The sequence below is a fragment of the Falco rusticolus genome, chromosome 7, assembly GCF_015220075.1.
Source record: "Falco rusticolus isolate bFalRus1 chromosome 7, bFalRus1.pri, whole genome shotgun sequence".
Classification (NCBI taxonomy): Eukaryota; Metazoa; Chordata; class Aves; order Falconiformes; family Falconidae; genus Falco; species Falco rusticolus.
This window is the reverse complement of record NC_051193.1, coordinates 31,661,216-31,680,369: the sequence shown is the minus strand read 5'-3', so window position 1 is coordinate 31,680,369 and position 19,154 is coordinate 31,661,216. Positions and strand designations below refer to the sequence as shown.

Below are 19,154 nucleotides of genomic sequence, written 5' to 3'. Positions count from 1 at the left end.
GACAATGTTTTCTCCTGGTGTTTAGTACGACCTATGTTTTTTTGGAGATGAGGCTGACAAAAGGCTAAGCTTACTCTGTAAAGCAGAGGAATTGGAAATTTATGTGGGATGTACTTTGAAGTTTAGTGGCTTGTTTTTCTTTTCATTTTATGAGTTGGTCATAAGTATTGCTCCTACTATACTTGCCAATTTCATTTTGCATTTAAACGGATGATTTCCATTTAATGTTAATAATGTAACAGAAATCAAACCACAGGCAGAACTTATCTTTATATCAATTGTTCTTAGTATTTTCTTCTATATATTCTTGAAATTGCAAAAGTAGTCTTGAGTATTAGGACTTCCCAGTATTCACAGGGCTAAATTGATTACAGAGAAAAGTTACTACAGAAAATATTCTTAAGGTTTCATATTGCTGTTTTGGAATTGTGTGGAAAGTTTTGTTCTCTTTGTTGGTAACTCCTCATATGTGTGTGTTGTGTATTTGTTCCCATGTGGTAAAACCAACTCTGCTAAATATGTTTAACATTTTACTGTGTTTTGGTTCTGGGTTTTTTATGCCATTGTAAATGGTCTTCTAAAATTATTTTTTTTTGCGATCAACAATTTTATAAATAGAAATCTATGAAAAATACAGGGTAAAATCTAGTAAGATTTACTGCTGGTTTTAATTATATCTGTATATAACTTGTGTCAGTGTAATAGCAGTTGTAAGAGATTAATCCAGGTTTATGCCGAGAGCTGATGTTGTTACAGCATATTGATGTCCCTAGTAGAGCAGAACAGGAAACATTGCCCTTGAGAAGATCATATGAAAAATGTAATGGAAATGTGGGGGATTTTTTTATTTTTTTCCTTCCCGCCCCCCCCCGGAATATTGATCTGATTGTGTGCAGAACTTTAGTGAAATAAAACTGCCTGAGCTTGGGCAGTTGGCAGTCAGAGGCTCCAGTCCTGTCATTTGATCTCTATAAATCGCCTGTCTCCCATGTCTCCTTCCATTTACTTCAGTGGGACTTCACTCAGGTGTGAAGGTCTGCCCCCAGCAGCTCAAATCGCAGGGCTGGGCCCTAAATTAAGATGTGACAGGAGTCGAACCAGTAGTGCACCAAGTAGAACCAAGGAAGAGAAAGCAAGCGGTGTGACAATAAAATTACGTGGGTTTTGAGATTGTTTTTGCCCTTTGAGGCATTTACAACTGCAGACCGTTTTATTATATATGGAGAAAGTGAGTGGTATTTCTCAGAAAACTTTAATCTTTTTGATATTGCTTGAGTTTCTAATAACAAAATACAGAGCAACAATGAAAGACTTTAATATGACTTCCTTCTTTATGAGAAGGGATTGGTTTGAATTACCAGCAATATTAGAAGTGAGCTTCATCTAAAACTCAACAAAAGCATACAGGAAACCACAGGCTATTTTAATGTGATTATGTAAGTCAGGTGCAGGTAAGGGCAGGATTTTTGTTTTGTTTTGCTTGAGTGTGTTTTGGTTTTGGGTTTTTTTAATAATAGATTTCATCCCAGGAAGGAGTTTACCTTCAGCTGTCTTGAAAATAAATAGTGCTGAATTTTTAACTGCTGGTAAGATGGTGATTGATGTATATATTCATAGAAAGATGAAAATGGATTCTTTTATCTTCATTAAAAAAAGAAGTGTATTCTCTTCACAAATTAAATGTGGGGATATCTGATACTAAATCGTTGAAGCTACTTCAGAATTCTTCATCTATAATATTACTTGGAAAAATCTTTGGGAGAAGGCAATTTGCCATTAATGTATTATTATTAAAAAAAATACTACTATTTTTAATATTAAAATTGAGTTTCTGGAGCGTTTCTGAATGGTTGAGCATATATCTGTATTTTGTAGCAGAAGTACAGGTGTATATAAAAGCTATTTTGTAAATAAAAAATACTATAAAATACTCCTTTTTTTTTTAAATTCTGTCCTGAATTATGTTCATTTAAAAAGGGAAAAAAGGCAAAGCTAGAGCTTTCAAGTGATTTTAAAGGTATAAAGGTATAAATATTTCAGCTTTTTTCTGTTTTGGGGTTTTTTTTTATTGTTCTTACTAACAGCTGTCACTTCTTATGAAGACCTTGGCCTGTTTGCATTTGGATCAACTGGAAAGGTGAGTATTTTTGACCGTGTGTTTTTCTTCTTGATCTCATGCTTCTGACATAACATCTGTTACGTTTCAGTTAGTGTGTCTAGTCTGTGGAAGCCTAAACTTTAATTAACTGTAAAGTAGATGTTCCTTAAATGCAAGATTTTGTGATACTTTCCTGTCAGTGTGTTCATTTTTTTTAGTGTTATGTACAAATACATGTTCACTGGCATTGTTGTCAAGTCGGCTCAGCAATCTGTTTCAGGTTTGTTAAGAGTCCTGTCGTACTTCTGCTGTAAACTGTTCAGAGAAAGGCAAGTTTTACTGTTGGTGTTCTAGCATTTAAGAGAGATCTAAGATAAGTGTTTGTCTTTTAGGTAGTTTCCACAATAGGAACAAATGAGAGGCTGTTTATATGCATGTTAATTTTTTTGTTCTGTTTAATAAACTGTTCAGATGAACGTTCCTTAGTTGTTGTGTTACGTCGTGATGCAAAACAAAGGAAAAAACCCACCAGTGAACTAGCCATTCTTGGTGTAAGACTAACCAAAACGTAAGCCTTGCCTTTTTAGTAGTGTGTACTGAATCTTTTTTTTTTCCTAATAGATAATGTTGTCCTGTAATACTGGGTGCACAGGAAATACTACTTGTGAATACTCCACATTTAATATTATAACATCTGTGTTCTGTGTTCTGTGTATGATACTAAAAGCAGATTTTACCACACAGAAGTGCGGTTTTAATGGTTTACTGAAACAACGTACCCTTTTTTTTAAAAAAAATCAGTTCTGGTTAATAGACTAGAGTCTAATTTCTTCTGTTATAATGTCACTGAGAATTAAATCTGAGCTATTGGGTGTTTGTAAGAATTCCATTTGCATTAATAAGCAGATACGAGAGTAGTCTGTGAGGATCAATATTTATCGATCAAAGTTAAGATGTGATCAACCTCAAGAGATAATAAACCTTGATATTAGTAAGGTATGAAATAAAATTATTGTTTGCAGGAGCTGTTCTGTATGCATTAACCACAAGCCATTAGATGCAGAAGTCATAGAAATGTAGATCTTAAGGAGATATTAAATGTGATTTAGTCTGCCTTTGCTCTGAAGCAGGGCTAAACATACGTAACCCATTCTTGGCAGATCTTTGTCTAATCTGTTATTGAAAAGCTTAAATGAAGGAGATTTCACAGCTTCATTATGTAGTCAACATCAGTTAATTTTTTTTATTCCCCCTCAAACTTTTTCATAATTTTCAGTTTAAATAATTTGGGCTAAAAATCATCTGGTCTTTTAATTTCAGTGTGCATGGAGAGCACTGGAATATTTCTAGGTTAGGAAGCTGTTGTTTTTATAAAACAATTAACCAAAGTTCACCAAGTTTTCCTGATGAGCTGACGTTTTTTGGAACACTTACCTTTCTCTCTTGAAGTACATTTGATATTTATACACCTTTCTTGAACCTTGCCTGCAAAATGGAGCACAGTAAGCTGGCTGAGAACTCGACCATGACAAGAAATGTAATTATTACCTATATTTTAGGTAGAAAATGGCCTGCACCATGTCCCAAAGCAAGATTTGCTGTTTCTGTGGGTGCTTTGTGCTGCTGATTGTGTTATCTGAAACTATTTTCTCTATTTTGCAATCTCGTAACTCCTAGGTCCTGTATTTTAGATCCATAGGAATACTTCCTATATGCATTGCTTTTAACTGATATTGTTGGTTTTTAGACTTCAGTAGTTTACCACAACCGTTCTGAATTCTAATCCTGTCCTGAAAGCACCGCACTTCAGTCAGGCAGACATGGCTTTTTTTTTTCTTTGCTTTTATAGTAGTACTACCTTGCTTGAGCTGGCATCTTAGGCTGACAGTAAACTGCTGGTTAACTGCTCTCGAAGTAGAGCAGTTATTCAACCTTACGGTGATTTCCTGTCAAACATGTTTTTTTCTGAGATTTGTGAGATTGGAGATTTTCTGATATTGGAAGATTGCTTATTCTCCCTTTTCAAAGGCATGAATATTTATTTCCATCTATGGCAAACTCAAAGATACCGTATTTTTTTCTTCTTTTCTCCCCCCCCCCCTTCCCTTGGTGACTTTTAAACTGACTTTGAGTTTGTTTAAAACCTGATATGAATTTCTAGCTCATCAATTGGAAAAATGGCAACTCTGGTTTCAGATTTTATTCGAAAGTACAAATCTGTTTTTCTTCTCTTAACTGTGGCTTAATTTTTTCCAAGTTGACTTAATGGTAGCAGTCATGTAGACAGGTCCTGCTACATCAAGAGCTGCAGCGGGTGAAAAGAAAAACTGTACTAGATGGTTATATTATTTAAGAACTGAACTGAAAACACTGGGTAAACTTTAGACACTTGTAGGATTTTCCAGTTGGAAGTTAATTCTTTGGATTTGCTTAAATATTTGAATAGCCTGTGGTCATTTCTACTTCCGTATCAGTCGAGTATGAATAATCACAGATACTAAAGAAAGGTCTATCTAAATTGCAAGTTTAAAAGAATAATGACATTCATGACAGTTAAAAATACTCAGGTTTTTGGAGTGAGGAAGTAGCTTGTACAAATCTCTGCTGTCTGTCTTTTCAGAGATACATAATTGTTTTCCTTTGTGCTCACCTGATGCCAGTTAGAATGCGCTTACGTATTTCAGTGATTTTTTTTTTTTTTTTTTGGAAAAAACCTCACCCTTTGCAGAACAGGCTTCATTTCAACTTACCTTGTCATCTTAGAATGAAAATGTGGTATTTTCAGGGAGATTTTTTGCTTTTATATTCATCTGAGATTGCGTTGGTTTCCATGTGTTAAACTCTTCACTAAAGAGATGTCCTTCCTTTCAGTACTGGTTATTGCTTCTACATCTGGTCTGTTTAAGATAATACATATGTTTTATGACTGCTATAGGCATACGATTTTAGTTATCCTTACTCTTTCTAAAGAAATCAATTTTTTTTTATAGGTCCTTGTTGCAACTACAATAATTATCCAGAATATTGGAGGTAAGAAACTTCATATGCTCAATATTAACCAAGTGGAGTATAACCTCTACAGTCTACAAAGCTCCACAAACACAAAAGGCAGTAATTAAAGCGTTCTTGAGACTGATTAAAAGGACGGAAAGCATAAAGAAAAAGCTTATGTGATCATGCTAAGCAAAAGTGCTGTAGTTGTGGGTTAGATGGGGGGACTTGGGGGTGTTGAATTGTACGTCTGATACGGCATCACAGGATGTGGAGCACAGCCATTGTAGCTGTGGGAATGGGAAGGGGCTGAGGAAGCATGATCTCGCCACTGTTCTCTATGTTTGCATCTGGTAGCTACCTTTTATCATATCATATGTTTTGGTTTTTGGTGTTGGAACTTGCTTATGCATTTTAGTGATTTGTGTAACAACTGAACGTTGACTTAGCCATGAAGTTTCATATGTTTTTTATTAATGGTAGCTTTTTTTATTAGTTCAGTATCTTGTTTTTTGCGTGGGGGGTAGGGTGAATGGTGTTGGGTATTGTTTAGTTTGCTGACTTTCATCACGTGGGCTGATAATCTGTGTTGTCATATACTGGGCTGTCCAGTTACATTATTCTTATTTTGTCTTCCTTGGTGCATGACCTACGAGATACAGGTATAATAAAATAACACTAGCTGTCTTTATATTTAAAAAATTGCCGAAGCATTTAAACTATCTTGGGTATGTTCTCATATTTGACAGCTACCAAGTACTAGTGCCCTTAGAAATTAATTGTCTGAACGTAAAAGTGTTCTGTTAAACACTAGTATTTTTTTCCGACTGTAAATATTTTGGATACTTTCTTTTAGATGAGGGAATGAGGTGAAAGCTCCCTCCTTTGTCCCCTACCCCCAAGAAGATACACATGTGCGCATATGCTGACAGAAGCAAATGGTGTTCCAGCACTGCTGTTCTTACCTTTAGCATTATCTGTCAAGTCCATACAATTCAGTGATTGTTGTTTTTTGTCACTATGCAGAGACCTAGAACTAGACCAAATAACTGCTTTTATGATAAAATTGGAATCTTTTCTTATATTAAAAGCTCCAATAATAAAAACTGTCTAACTGAAATTGCTATAAAACCCCAAGCATTAATTTCAGGCAAGAGTGAACATATTCCAAGATTAAGGATTATTTATTCATACAGGTTTTAGAGTATGTTCTGTAGCAATGAACAAATTTTTTAATTTCCTTTCCCGTTTGAGTGGACCTCTAAATAAACAGTGCTAGAGAAGAAGGGATACACAGTACAGGTTCTGGAGGCTCTGGGATCACATACAAGACTGTGTGGTCAAAGGAAATATGACTCTCATTTCTTCCTCATAGCAGTTCATAACCTTCTCTGTGTCATTTTTAATAAAATTCAGCTCAGTAACTCTAGATCCTGAAACTAGTGTCTGCTGGGTATTATCAAACTACTTACTCTGTCTTCAGCAGTGGCCTTCTTTGCTGACAAGTTGGGCCTGGTTTGCCAACCAGTGGTGTTCCCTTTAACTAGTTGCAAAGTTTGGTTTTGGCAGTTGAAACAATTGTTTCAAGTATTTTCAGTGGCTTCATTTAGATGGGAGCTTTCCAAACTTTTTTGGTGCTTCTGGTTCCAAGGGCAGTATCTTCCATTGAGATGCTTCATGCACCTGGTATGGTCACTTGCAAGGATGACTTCGTTTCAAATGCACTGAAGAGAGAAAGCTGACTTTCCTTCTCCAATTTGGTGTTAGTAGTGCCTAAATGTGCCCTGGTCTGTGAGGGGGGGTGATCTGTGGAAACATGGGTTGCAAGTCTGGCCTCCTTGGCACCTTCTCCCCATATGGAAGATGTATTGTGCTGTCATTGCAAGGAGCTATCACAGCTTCTGTTTAGTATTTAGCTTTCTGTTTGGGAGCAGAGCTCCCAGCTGTGTTATTTTTCTCCTTAACAACTGCCTTTGGCAGAATCTTGGGATGCTGCGGCTCAAGTCAGCAGAGCAGCACTGGGTCAGGAATTGTCTCTGAAGATGACTATGCTGCAGGCTAAGGGGCTCTTAAAAAAATGTAGGGATAAAGAGTTCTCTTCACCTTTCACAGAGCCTTGACTTTTGAAGAAATGCTTAGAAAGGAATTTTTCTTGCCTTTCTGGTCCTTCAGCAGATTTTAATTGGGAGTCATGAAACTGTGGAGCATGGTTTGTCCTGAATGGGAGCCATGCTGGAATGAAGTGTAAAATTTCGGTTCTGCCCTTAGTGCACTTCGGTAGGTGTTCCCCTCTTTTTGTTTTTTCTCCTCCATTTGAAGGAACTAGAGCACCCTGCCTGTTGGGCAGACGTCCAGACTCTGTCAACGCCTTTAATTTCAGAGTAAGGCTAAAAATAAAATTGTTTTCTGTTACCTCCTTCATCATTAGACCTTGGTACATTGCATCATATGGTATCTTATTTCAAAAGTGATTGGAGAGCATGAGATAATGAGTGATGTTTTGTGATTAAAATAAGCAACTTCACTAGGGTTATTGTCACTATCTGCATCTAGTCTGGGCTTTTTTAAAGGTTGGTCTGATCACTTCTAAAAATAATTTAAGTGTGGAAGTGATTTACATTCATTTGTCGTGGAGAGAGCGCTGTAATACAGTTACGCATTCCAATTTGTCATCTTTGCTTTTTTAAAGAGGAAGCTTGAAGTGCAAATTTGAATTTGACATCCTAATTGCATACACTTACAGATTTGTGTAGGTAGGAGAGCTGATTTTTCTACTAGCAGGCTACCCAAATAAAAAAGGATTTTTGTACAGCTACTGGAAAGCACTGGTTGGTCAAATGTGGAATTTGGAAGGTTAAAAAAAGTAAATTTCAAGTACATTGCTTGCAGTTTTAACATGTATCTTTAACAGGAGCATTCAACTTCCTTGCAGAATTTTAATAGTCTTTTGAAACACTTTGTGTTACGTAAATGTAAGGTAACACAAATCAAATACTAAAATCCATTTAAGTACCAAGGATTAACTAAGGATGCATCAGGATAATGCATTAACTTCGCAATATCCAAATGTAAATTAAGGTAATCTTAAATACTGTGACTTAAAGACTTAATGGAACATACACAAATTCTTAGCTTAGAGGGATTGAACTGAGAATATTTGTCTGGCTTTCCTTACATTGATATGTACTTGTTCTTGCAATATAGGTATTTGTTAATAAAGCGAAACCAAAAGGTTGAATGGGATGGCCAGTGCTACTCATTTTTGTATTGTTCCATTTGTCAGTATTTTGGCCCAGTCCAGCAGCCCTTTAATCTAAAGAACTGGTGATGAGTTTCCATGTGGACTGCCTTGTTCTTGAAAGAGGGAGTTGGTCTGTCTGTGGGGTTGCAAAGCAGATCCTAGAAGCTGACAAATTGCGTGCTACAGGCTGTCCCTTTGTTCGTCCTCTCCTCCTGACCCTTTCCTTTCAGCCCTTCTGTTTGAGTGATCTGCCCAAGGCCCGTGTCTTCCCGCTGTGCAGAAAATGATCTTGAAGGATTTCAGATCTTGTCCTGTGCCCTCAGAGAGGGGGGTCCTTGGGGAAGCTGTATGCCTGGAGGTGTAGAAGGAGTGAGGGGGGCTTCTGTCAAAAACACGGTTCCATGGCTCCGCTGGCTCTTTATGTAATCCTTCCCAGGAGCGACTGGAGTTGGACGGAGTCCCGCTATTGTTTTAATAGTGTTGTGCTTCTAGGAAGTGATGGATGAGGCACAGTGGGCCAAAGCCGTGGCTCAGCGTCATGCAGCCCTTCCCCCTCTTCTGCCAGGGAAGTTCTGGGAGCTTCCTAGATGCTTTGCGAAGGGGGGTGGGGGAAGGAAGACCCGGAATGTCTCCTCTTGGAATTGTCCTCTCTGTGGATTGTGACTGGAAGAGGTCAGCCCCCAGCAGTGTGTCCAAGAGAAAATTGGTAGGAATCTTAAAGTGTATGTAATGAAGTTAGAGAAGGAATTATTTTCGCCAGGCTGGTGGAAAAACGGAGACAAACACAATAAAGTATTGCACAAGAGCAGCTCTCCGCCTGGTGCCAACACTAACAAATGTTCAGCATTGAGGTCGAGTGGGAAGCATGCGGGGAGTTTTACGGCGTGCTTCTCTGGGCTGCGGGCTGATATCAGCTGAAGGTCACTGCTGCAGGGACATACGGGTCTGGGGGCAGGGGGGGGCCGGTAGCTGTGTGCCACCGAAACATACATTGAAACTGCTGAGAACATGAGTGTAATTATTTAAAATTTATTAGCAGCGGGTGCAGCAGGGGAACCTGCAGTACTGCCACATAGCATAGGTGCTCTGGGTGTGCGTGGTGAGCAGCAGGCTTTGTTTTTTCCCGGTTTCTTTCCACGAGGCCGAGATTCCCAGGGGAGTTCTGGTGCTGCGGGGCTGTAGGAGCGCCTGGCCTGGCCTGTACCCAAGTCGCTGTTGCAGTCACTTGTTGGAACTGAGCTTTCCAGGCAGCTATCTGAAGAATTACTTGCTTTCTAGTATAAATACAGTTAAATTAAGTGCAGTTTCTGGAATGGGTGCTTGCAGATTTTGTTTCAGTATTCTGCAAGTAACATGCCCTCAGAGGCACACAATTTTCTTTTTTGCAAGAATAAGGGATGAGGATAAGAGATGGGGAGCTCTGCTCATCCTTGGAGTGCCATAGGCAGTAAATCGAAGTTACAGGATTAGTTCTGAGGGGAGATTCCGTCCTGGAGCTGAATTTTACGGCGAGTTGACACAGTCAAGGTGAGGGGCAATACACAAAGCCTTGCTATTACCGTAGGACGCGCTGAATCTGCACCGTGGGGCTGGTGGGTGTATTTTCCAGCGTGCCGAAGCCGGCCCGGGGCGGCCGCGCTGCCGCAACACCATCTGCTGGCCTGGCCCGGCCTCGCACGGCTGCCTCCAGCCTCGCCTGCCTGCGGGGCTCCGCGGCCCCCCCCCCCTTTTTTTTTTCCTGTGAGGTAAACGATGACATATTTAACCTATGAATTTGCTTGGGGGTTCGGGGAGCAGGGTATATCCGTGCTTTGTGTGAGCCAGGACTTGTAAGTGCTGTGTGTGGACTCGAAAAAATACCGAACACCCCACCTCATTTTATTTATTAGGCAATTTTCTTTTGCAAATTACTATTTTTTTTCTCCAGAGTTGATCCATTCTGCAACTGAGCTTTTAAAGTATTTACAAAATGTCTCATTTTAAATGGGGCAAATGTTTCGTTTGTTTTGGGGTTATTTTTGTTTGTTTTTTTGTGTGGTTTTTTTTTAATGGAGTATTTAGGTGGGAATAACCTCTTTGTACTCGGGGTACTCTACAAACTTTGAAAATAAAATGAATGGTGCAAATCTTAGAAGAATAAAATACATGCTGAGACCTGCATCGTTAATACCTGAAGAAGTCACTGGGCTTTCTTTAGGTATGGGAAATCTAATTGTGTTTTCAAACAAACGGGAATGTTTGTTTTCACAATGTGGTTTGCTTTTGACCTGAAAGCCTAATTGTCCTTACTGATGCAAAGTGAGGATTTCCAGTGCAGAGCTGCCTTAATTAAGGGTGGGTTTGTCAGCTCCTGTACTAATTTAGCAATTGATGACCCATGCTCTTGTGTTTTCCTTTTGCAGTGATTGGGTGTTGGAAGGTTTGATATTGTAAAGAATATTAAACTTGTTTTAAATAATTAAAAAAAAATATTCAAAAATCCCAACCTGCAGCTATGCCTCGGAATATATGATGAGCTGTGTAGAAAACTTCTCAGTTGTGTCAGCATAACCGTACAAAAACTCATGAAGTTTTGCCAAAATAAATCTGCTGCCCCATGTTTCCTGTGGAATAAGAAGGACCTCCTCCCCCCCGGTAAGTTTCAGAGTAATTGAGGTAAAAGCTAAAGTTAGAAGGAAGGAGAAGCAGAAATTCATCAGGATGAGTACCCATAGCATGAAGACTAGCAAAGAAGTTGACAACCTATTTCTGTTCTCAGAACTTTTCCCTATGAACAAGCATTACATCTCTCTTCACACACTCCATTCTACATCTGTATTTAAAAACAAATGATCCCAAAATTTTTTTTCACTTTTTTTAAGCTTCCACTAACAGGAAATACTAAAAATACATCCAGTAATTGGGAGACTTCCTAAAATTGAGCATATGAGACGTTCATTACAAATGAAAACAAGAGCATACTCTTAAGGCTATATGGTGTGAGGGCTAAAATAGTTGATGGTTTTCAGTGGCATCCATGCATCATTCCTGATGTTTCCACAATTCATATTACTTACAAGGGACTCAATGCAATACTGAGGAACTTCCTATCTTGCTTTTCCATTCTAATTCTTTGACAGACAAAATGGGAGCTTGCCCAAAATCTGCTCTAGTTTAATTTTCTTTCTTGAAATCCTTTCCTGCTTTCCTTTAACATTGTCACATTGTTTAGATTAAGACAGATTCAATTTTAAGCAAACTCCATACCAGCAAAGGGAGACACAAGCCCAAAGGGGTTTGTCACGTGCAGTTGCTATGAAAGAGCCAGCTCAGTTGGGTGGGAGCGTGCAGGGACTGGTAGTGTTTGTTCTGCTATTTCTGCCTTTCAGCCTCTAATCTTTTCAGTATTTTGGGAGAAATGGGGATCTTACTGACTGAACTTAAAGGTTGAAAGTTACAGGCATTTTCATCTATTTAAATTATCTGTAGGCATTTGTGAGGAATCTGTATCTTACCTGGTACTGAGTATGCCTTATTTTATGTAGGAGCGGAAGAGCCAGTGTGGCTGGCTGTGTTGGTACACTCTGTTTTTCCCCAGCCCTCTGCCTTCCCTTGTGTGAAGTCGGGGAGCTAGCTTGGTTCCATTTTTGCATGGTGCTTAATAACGCAAGTCATCTCTGTACTGCTCTAATATGATCAGCTACAGCGGTAGATAAGGAGAAACTAACCAGAAGAGTGAGACTCGGTCCCTTCAATTAAATGGGAGGGATTTAGCACAACCATTTTCTATGGAAGTAATAAATTATATATTTATTTTAGATGTTATATTTAAACACATAAATCTAATGCACATATTCTCTTGCATCACTGCTGTGGACTTCAGCAATTGATCTTTTTGGGGTAGGATATTAAGGAAAAGTTACACTACTTTTTCTGGTAACTAAAAAGCCACTCATGTACTTGATTTTAGGATTGGGCTAGTTTGGAAGATGTATTTTGAGAACTGTTTTAAAAACATAACCTTGGCTTCCCTTTTCTCCAGCAGCTACTGTTTTTTCAGGTAGGGGCACATATGCTCAGTATTAAACAATATTGTAGCACATTAGGGATATTCTGAATAATGTATGCATAATATGTTTATTGAGTCATATCTCATGGTGGCACTACAGGTTATAATAATGAAAGTATAAAACAAGTGCCCTATTGTGTGTTTTAACAGACATCTCTTTTTCTGTTGAAGAGCTAATACCAAATTTTCAGAACATGGCAGTGCGCTATGTATCTTAAGAATGTAATTTTTTGCTGCTTTCAAGCAATATAATTTTGATTTCTGCTGAATGCTGTTTCATGGCATTTCTGTGACTAGGCCTCTTGAGAAGTTCAGACCTACTTTGTTCTCCATCAGGTAGCTCTTGGTGCATACTGAAAATGATTTAAAGTAGCGTTGTATGCAAATTCAGGATCTGAAAATTAGGAAGTGACTATCTGAAGGTTGTAGTTCACGCAGTTGTAGTTCAGCACTGGTGGCATCTGCATATTGCTAAAGGCTCAACTACGTCAATGTACACCATTCGTTCTGCAGGAAACCTGTCTCATTCAGTGCTAAAGATAGAAGTCTCATGTTGCAGAGAGGTGATACGAAGAAAACATAACATTCTTTCTTAATTTAGGGGATGAGACTGGGTTGCAAGAGCACCAAGTTCTGCTCTCCCGTACTAGGCATCTGCAGGGGGGTGAACTTTGAAGGGAACGTTGCTTCTGATGCTTGCTAATTTTTTTCAACGCTTCTAAAGATGAATGTGTGTTATAATTTTTGTATGTGATAAAAGGTGCCTTAAAAGTTAGCCATTAAAACATTGAAATATTGACTTCCTCTGTCATTCTGATAATTTCAAAGTAGAATAAATCAAAGCACAGTGTAAGCTTTTTTGTTGTGTTCACTTGTGTCACAGTTTAGCTTTGTGACTGTGTAATCTCTTCCTTCCGTTATACATTAAGACTGCCAAGGGTAGCTTATGTTTAATTTTTACAATGTAACTTGACATGCCTTCAGTTGCAGTGGCGTCAGGGAAGTGAAGGAAAACTTCGAATTTGGAGCAAAGGATACGTGACGTTTTCTCTGTGTTGTATGCACTTTATTCCCACTTGAGAGAATTTTTTCAGGTTGCTGTGACATTTCTGAAGGTGCTTGGCTGTTTTGGCTTTAGCTTTAAAAAACAATCAATGTTCCTTGCTCACTTTGTAGGGTGTTTCAGAGAGTTCTAGAGTGGTTAGTGTCTCTTCTTTCATGCTGTGTAAAGCTACAAGGAGCTGTTGCTCGTGAGGAGAATTACAACTGTGTAAGTGAAGAAAAAGCAGGATTTGACTTTTTAAACTCTTATTTAGCGTGAGTGTACTGCTCAGGCTTACGTACGAGATTCATGTCTTACCTAATCATCAGGATATAAACAATTTTCTTTGTATTTTCCTCATCTTCTGAAGCAAACAAGAGAATATATACTGGGGGGAAAAAATCCTGCTATGTGAGATTGTTTCCCATATGCCCAGAGAAAGGAAGAAAGATGCATACAAATGTTTAGCATGTGCAAGTTTCTTGGTGCATGATTGGTTTCCTTCTTAGGAGTGGAATTCAGTGAAATAGGACTCCTCTTTTAAAAACAAAGAGTAAGCGCACAACAAAGGATAAGTGATCAAATGATTAGCCAGAGGCTAATAGGAATGCAGGGGAAGAGTGACAGATTGCATATTAGGAGGAAATCTGATCTGGAAATTAATTTGAAGCTTTCTGCAGCTGAGGCTGCAAAAGAACTAATTTTGAAATCTTTCTGAAGGATGTAAATATATGAAAATTTTGACTTGCTTTTGTATAAAGTATTGTATAATACAAGAAAGAAGGCTAATGATGAATAAAGTAGAATTATAATTTAGAGGAATTTTCCTTCTTCCCTTACCCCAATCTAATTTTTTTTAAAAGTCTCCCTTTGCTTAGGGTGAAATATGCATCTGCCTGTAGCTTAGCATGAGAAATTGTGTTAATCTACTTACAAATTTTGGTGATTTAGAAATATGCATGCTGTAAGGTTCTCTGTGGTTGAATGTACGTTCTGTTGTACGCAAACAGGAGAATAAAATCAAGATAGCAGATAAACACCTCACCAGACACAATCACCAGCTACATGTCAACAGGGAAATATACTTGAATATTGGAAAACCCATAGCTTTTAATTATGAAGAAGTGAATATTTCCTTATTTAGCGACCTACCAAATGGTTTTAATTTAACCTTGCGGTAGGTAGATGTCACTTTGCATTAATTGAATTTGCTTTCTTTATAGAGACTGCATTACTTTTCTTTAAATTTAACATTAACTGCTGTAGTACAGCAGTGTCTGAGTCCACACATTTTTTTTAAAGTTCAAAACATTCCTTAAAAAAAACCCCAAACCTCACAAACTAATTAAAAAAAAAAAATCAGCTTATGGAAGTTTGCTGGTTTACCTTTTAAAAATATATGTTTTAATTTTAAAGCACTAATAAATACACCCTGGTAAAATTCCAAAGAATTACTAAATACAGAACAGTAAAATTTGAATGCAACAGATGAATTTTTTTCAAGCTTTAAATGTACCTAAACTACTGTTGGCACGTTACTAAAATTACTTGCTGCTGAAGGATGGAAATTAGTTTCATGTAGGCTTTGATACTCGTTGAAGCTGTTTGTAAGGCTTATTTTTTTTTTTCTGAGTAATTCTCTGCTGGTTTTTGATTTATAGAAATACTTGCTGCTTATGTAAAAGAAAAAAGTGACACAACACTATATGAAGGATCAGGTTAAGTTTAAGTTTAAATTCTAACTTAAAAACTCTCATTTATGCCTTTGATAATTTTATATAGTAAAGGAGAAAAATGATAGTGAAGTAGCTTTTGAATATATATGTATGCATCATTGCTTTCTTCTGAACAGAACTATAAACGCTTCATTGCAAGTCGATAGTCCTATAAGAGTAACTTAACAATTTCTCTTCTGATTCGCAGTTCGTGTATAGTTTTGCATTTGACATTGTTGTTGGCGTCCTCTTGGTGGTGGGTTTAGCTGAGAAGCAGAGATCTGTCACTGATAATTCTCTTGCCTCTAAGGGCCAAACCATGAAGTATATATAAAAAACCCCCACCTTTGAAGTTCTATTCTTGTCTTTAAATTTCTATCGTGTATTTATTTACTACAGCAGCAGTTGAACAACAATAAAACCCTAGTCTTTAAAAACCCAATTGTATTAATGGAAACAAATCTTACTATTTACTCTTGTCGTTAACAATGACTTGTAAAGAATAAAGAGGAAGGAGAAGTGCGGCAGCCTTGCAGTCTGTCTCTAGCCTGTAGGTCCGTGTTCCCAAGTAAAAGGTCAGGCCTGTATTTTATATTGTTTTGCCTTTTAGTTCTTTAGATTATGCTTTCCTTGTTTCAAGACTCACATCATATCAGTCTCTTTGGAGGCATTAGCTAACATCGGTACAATACTTCGGGATTTGCAGCTATTTCTGAAGGAAGTATATGAGAAAATAAATTCTGGTTCTGGTGCCATAGTGTCTAATATATAGCTGAGATGTTCCAGTCGTAATCCCTCTGGTTAAGCTGTGCTAATTGTTACAGCCAGGGATATTGGTATTCCACTACTAAATCTGTTCTGCTTCTGTTTGCAGCTATGTCATCTTATCTTTTTATTGTTAAGTCTGAACTTCCCGGTGCTGTTGCGGGGTTCTTAAGTGGAGACGAAAGTGGGTAAGGAAAAACGCTTCATACATTCTGTATTTGTCTTGAGGAAGAGTGTGGTTCAGGACTGTTGAAGGAGATGGGTACTGACATTTCCCTCTGATCTCACATGCTAAAATAATCAGTTATTTACTGGAGTTATTGGAATATGAAATGTATTTGGCATGTGCGAGCCTGCTGTGGCACATAGACACAGAGCGCAATTCTTTCCTCACAGCAATTTCTCATCAGACGACCTTAAAGCCAGTGGCAAAACTCCATCCACAGAAATCTCCCTTCTGTAAAAATTTAAAAGGGGAAGCAGGAGGGGACAGGAGGGAGAGGAGGAGAAACATTTAAACTGCTGTCATGTTATCACTTCACATATTTCGAACCCACAGTACAAAAACCGGCAGACGTTTAAATATTTTGTTGTCTTGCTCCAGTAATCGGACTTGTCTTGGGGAAAAATGCCAGGTTTCCAGACTTGGTTTATAATTCCTTAACTTGGCTCCCAGTAAAGAAATTATTCTTTGCAATTGAGCTATAAAGCTGTATGTAAGGAGTGTGTCCCTCAGATTTCTATCAAAACTGTCGCAAGAAATCTGTGCCTGTACTAAGACAAACATTGCAGCTCCAGCACAGAAATATCTTGCTTGAGTTGTTCCAGTGCTGCTGTCATTCATGGCAGTGTATCTTAGATTGTGTTACAGCTGTTTTTTGGAACTGCTATTTTCAGATGCTTTGAGCTCAATACTTTCTCTGGATTGAAATGTGGTAAAATCATCTCAAGGTGGTGTGGTGCTTGTACTATTTCTGAATGTTGTGGGGGAATTTTAAGTTTTAAATCAGTTTTCCAAAAGGTACTCTAGTTCATTTTATATTTTGTAATTTCTGACTTTCCCATGTTGTCACGAACATTTTGAGAACTGAAGTGTGGTGGTAATCTTGCTTTCTGTCTTTCTGCCATGCTGGCCCTTGCAATGATAAATTTTTAGTAAGGGATTTTTTGAATTTTTTTTAAACTATTATGTTTTATGTGTATATGTCATTTTTAGCCTCTTCCAGCTGGGGTAGTCGTCGGCTTTTCATGTGGATGCTATCACCTTCTTCAAGACCTTACTTTTAACTCCACTCTTCATACACAGCAGTGTTGAGCCTGCTGCTGTATCTGCTGAATGTGCATTCCAGTCTGTCCCCAAATTTAGCATATAACATCACTTCCTACTGTTTTGAATTTTGTCAACCCTGTTTATGCAAAGTGTTTTTTCTTACCAAAGATACACTTGTGTTGGGTAGGATCTGGAGGTCCTGCATGCATGCATACTACTCAAAGGGTTGTTCTGCTAAAAAAGGTAGTATAAACAACTTCTTGATGAAGGTGCCTATTTTATAACACTCCCACCAGCTTTGTTTGTCAAGGTGCTAGCACAGATCTTGCATCACAGATTGGATGTGAGCACCTATGAGCTCACAAACAGGTTACAGTGGTTTAACTGGTTATTACGAATTGTCGAAGCCATTGTAATTCTTAGTGCGCTGTCAGCACTGCCACCACCCATACTTTTTCCTGAGCCAAAATTACAGTTTGAGATGGAAATGAAGTTCAGATTTGCATTTAGAAAGCTGAAATTGTCCATAGGAATACTGACCCCAGCCCAGGTGGTAGGCTTATGTCAGCCCAGGTCTCGTCCTGTTTCTGCCTCTGTTACTGGGAGATCTTGCACTGATAAATGTTCGTTTGACACAGTTTGCGGCCTCTATTCTTTGCCCAAGCAAATGTTTCAAATGCAGTGGTCAAGCAGTATTCCAGGTACATGCACACAGGTGACCTTCTCTGTACACCCACATCTATATTTCATATATTTTGCCGTATTAATTGCTGTGGTAGATCATAATATTTTGTTTCTGTACATTTATTTGCAGATGTTTAGAGTAGTTTCTTACTAAGAGAGTTTTTGAATTGTAGGAAATTGTTGAACAAAAATAGATAATAAAATATCAAGCCTAAGTAGCAACTTATTTATGCAAGGAGCGTAAAGATTGACTAGTTTGATTAAACTTCTTTAGCTGGACCACTTGTTTCCAGATGTTGCTGCATGGCTCTTCTGGTTTCATTAAGTTGTTATAGCATCTCATACGTTTTCATTTGGGTGCAGAATTTATCTTTTAACTGTAGTTAGAATGTATCAAAAGTGTCAGTTAAACTATCTGTGAAGATATTTTATATGTATTAACCCTCCCAAGCCATACATTTGGGAAAGCCATTTAAAGAATGTTTTGCACATTGAATTTATTTTTATAGGTAAAGGTTAGCAGGTGTGCATGTGTTTGAAAGATTCAGAGCCAGTGTGTAATACATCTTCAGGTCTTTATCGAAAAACAGAAACATACAATGTGAACACTTGTTAATTGTGAGTTGAGATGTTGCAGTCTGTCTGCATAACAAGAATTCCACATAGTTTTCATGACATAAATGTAGTTTCAAATGAGGATTGTGTTAAAAAGTTGTAATTTGTGAGCCCTCTGTTAACATTTAATGACCCTGTCAGGAGGATATGATTGATGCAATTAAGTTGTCTTGCTTGTGTGTTATATAATTGATATGGACTGAGAGTAAGATCCTAATTTAGAACATATGAACCTCTTGTCCTGTTGCATTCAGGAATGAAATTAAAGCGATTTATAAATGTCTGCTTTTAGTTAAAATATGGGGAGGGAGAAGGAGCATCTGCATGCCGAAGCGTTTTCAGTAGGGTCAGGATTTATATTCTGTATTTCATATTTGAAATGCTTTACCATATAGGATTAAATTTGCAGATCACACTGATTTCAAGGCAATATCAAAACATTTATTTTGCCTTTGGAAATGTGTATTTCTACAACAGTATTTTGAGGAAAAAATGGATGCATTTTTTATAATCAGTAAATGATCCGCTATTCGTTTTTTGAGATGTTTTTAAATAAAATAAATTAGTATTCCAAAATGAAAGCAGTCTACAAAATTTCTTTTTCCCATCAATTCACTGCAGTTTTCCTCTCTCTTTCCCTCCCCCCCCCCCCCCCCATAAAGTAACCAAATATTTTTTTTCTCTG

General features: G+C 37.8%; 1 protein-coding gene across 5 annotated transcripts in view; it reads left to right on the top strand.

The window, feature by feature from the left end:
• The window catches only part of SLC38A6 (solute carrier family 38 member 6), a 53,934-nt gene that overhangs the window by 12,482 nt on the left and 22,298 nt on the right, over positions 1–19,154 (top strand). For all 5 annotated transcript variants that reach the window (XM_037394692.1, XM_037394689.1, XM_037394687.1 and 2 more), the window contains 3 exons: positions 2,085–2,137; positions 5,089–5,128; positions 16,010–16,088. In XM_037394692.1, the coding sequence (XP_037250589.1) occupies positions 2,085–2,137; positions 5,089–5,128; positions 16,010–16,088 (172 nt within the window). The remainder of the gene's footprint in view (positions 1–2,084; positions 2,138–5,088; positions 5,129–16,009; positions 16,089–19,154) is intronic.